Source organism: Mizuhopecten yessoensis, unplaced genomic scaffold (genome assembly GCF_002113885.1).
Source record: "Mizuhopecten yessoensis strain PY_sf001 unplaced genomic scaffold, ASM211388v2 scaffold9833, whole genome shotgun sequence".
Taxonomy (NCBI): domain Eukaryota; kingdom Metazoa; phylum Mollusca; class Bivalvia; order Pectinida; family Pectinidae; genus Mizuhopecten; species Mizuhopecten yessoensis.
The window spans coordinates 167,301-169,264 of NW_018408245.1; the positions used below are offsets into that span (position 1 = coordinate 167,301).

A 1,964-nucleotide genomic window follows, 5' to 3' on the forward strand; every position below is an offset into this window, starting at 1 on the left:
CTTGTTTAGTATTCAGTGTTTGTTGTGGCTATCTTGTCTTTCACTCAGTAGGGGCCGTGCTTGCTCCACTTGTTTAGTATTCAGTGTTTGTTGTGGCTATCTTGTCTTTCACTCAGTAGGGGCCGTGCTTGCTCCACTTGTTTAGTATTCAGTGTTTGTTGTGGCTATCTTGTCTTTCACTCAGTAGGGGCCGTGCTTGCTCCACTTGTTTAGTATTCAGTGTTTGTTGTGGCTATCTTGTCTTTCACTCAGTAGGGGCCGTGCTTGCTCCACTTGTTTAGTATTCAGTGTTTGTTGTGGCTATCTTGTCTTTCACTCAGTAGGGGCCGTGCTTGCTCCACTTGTTTAGTATTCAGTGTTTGTTGTGGCTATCTTGTCTTTCACTCAGTAGGGGCCGTGCTTGCTCCACTTGTTTAGTATTCAGTGTTTGTTGTGGCTATCTTGTCTTTCACTCAGTAGGGGCCGTGCTTGCTCCACTTGTTTAGTATTCAGTGCTTGCTCCACTTGTTTAGTATTCAGTGTTTGTTGTGGCTATCCCGTCTTTCACTCAGTAGGGGCCATGCTTGCTCCAATTACTTTTGCAGTCAGAGTTTGTTGTGGAAAGCCTGTCTGTTACTAAAGCCTGTCTGTTACTAAAGCCTGTCTGTTACTAAGTAGCAACCAAGCGTGCTTCACTTGGTTTTGTAGTTAACTTAGTTGTAGACAGTCTGTAACCTGGTAGCAACCATGTATGCTCCACTTATGTTGCAGACAGCCTGTGTGTTAAATTACTTGATTAAAGTTTGTTAAGGACGGCTCGTCTGTTACTTAGCAACAACCATGCATGCTCCACCTGTTGTTGGGTGTACTTGTAATCCCATAGGGTACATAGTACCACATTAGACCTGTTAACTCGCTCCTGATTGGTCAATTGGCTGTCCAGTCTCTTAGAAGCCTCTTCTTCTGTAAACTTGTTCCTGTCCACCATTCTTTTGATTGCCTAGAAATTCAAAAACAGCATTCCACAGAATTATTTGTCTCGCCTATTCCTACTTTGATTAACAACAATTAATTTAAGTGAATCTTAACATTCATAAAATTTTGAAATTCAATTTAAATTGGAATTTTTATTCAGAAAATGTTTATTCGATTGTCAAACTTTTTAATATATTAAAGTTAGGTTTAAAGTAATAAAAGTGTACCTGGTAATTTTCCTTTTACAATTGAGATATTTAGAAAATGATTGTTAGATCTTATCCAGCATCTGAAGCAGCTGGTATAGAGATGCACTACCAATGAAGTATCTTTAAGTAAATTTAGTTTGTGTAGCACTTACAGTTTTTGAAAAACACAGTTAAATCTGATAAAAAGAAAAACATATACGAGGATGCTGAAAAAGTAAGTGAACCAAGGAACCAGACTATTATTCAGCATCTGACGCAAGCAACAAAATAGAATAACCATGATTGTTTTATCCAAGCTGGTCCTGCACTCATACTTTTGAAGAAACAGAGCTAAATACAAAAACTAAAGATCGATAAGGAAACATAGAAAATCTCGTGACTGTAACAACTAGGTCAGGACCTACACAGCAGCTGTAACAACTAGATCAGGACGTACACAGCAGCTGTTACAACTAGGTCAGAACCTACACAGCAGCTGTAACAACTAGGTCAGGACGTACACAGCAGCTGTAACAACTAGGTCAGGATGTACACAGCAGCTGTAATAACTAGATCAGGACCTACACAGTAGCTGTAACAACTAGGTCAGATCGTACACAGCAGCTGTAAGAACTAGGTCAGGACCTACACAGCAGCTGTAACAACTAGATCAGATCATACACAGCAGCTGTAACAACTAGGTCAGGACCTACACAGCAGCTGTAAGAACTAGGTCAGGATGTACACAGCAGCTGTAACAACTAGATCAGGACCTACACAGCAGCTGTAACAACTAGGTCAGATCGTACACAGCAGCTGTAA

General features: G+C 40.4%; 1 protein-coding gene across 3 annotated transcripts in view; it reads right to left on the reverse strand.

The window, feature by feature from the left end:
* Nucleotides 1–106: 106 nt before the first annotated feature.
* The window catches only part of LOC110458809 (bifunctional coenzyme A synthase-like), a 19,757-nt gene continuing 17,899 nt past the window's right edge, over nucleotides 107–1,964 (reverse strand). For 2 of the 3 annotated variants that reach the window (XM_021510725.1, XM_021510727.1), the window contains exon 9: nucleotides 107–979. In XM_021510725.1, coding sequence (XP_021366400.1) covers nucleotides 776–979 — 204 coding nt within the window. In that variant the 3' untranslated portion in view covers nucleotides 107–775. The remainder of the gene's footprint in view (nucleotides 980–1,964) is intronic. The other variant, XM_021510726.1, reaches the window with a different exon arrangement.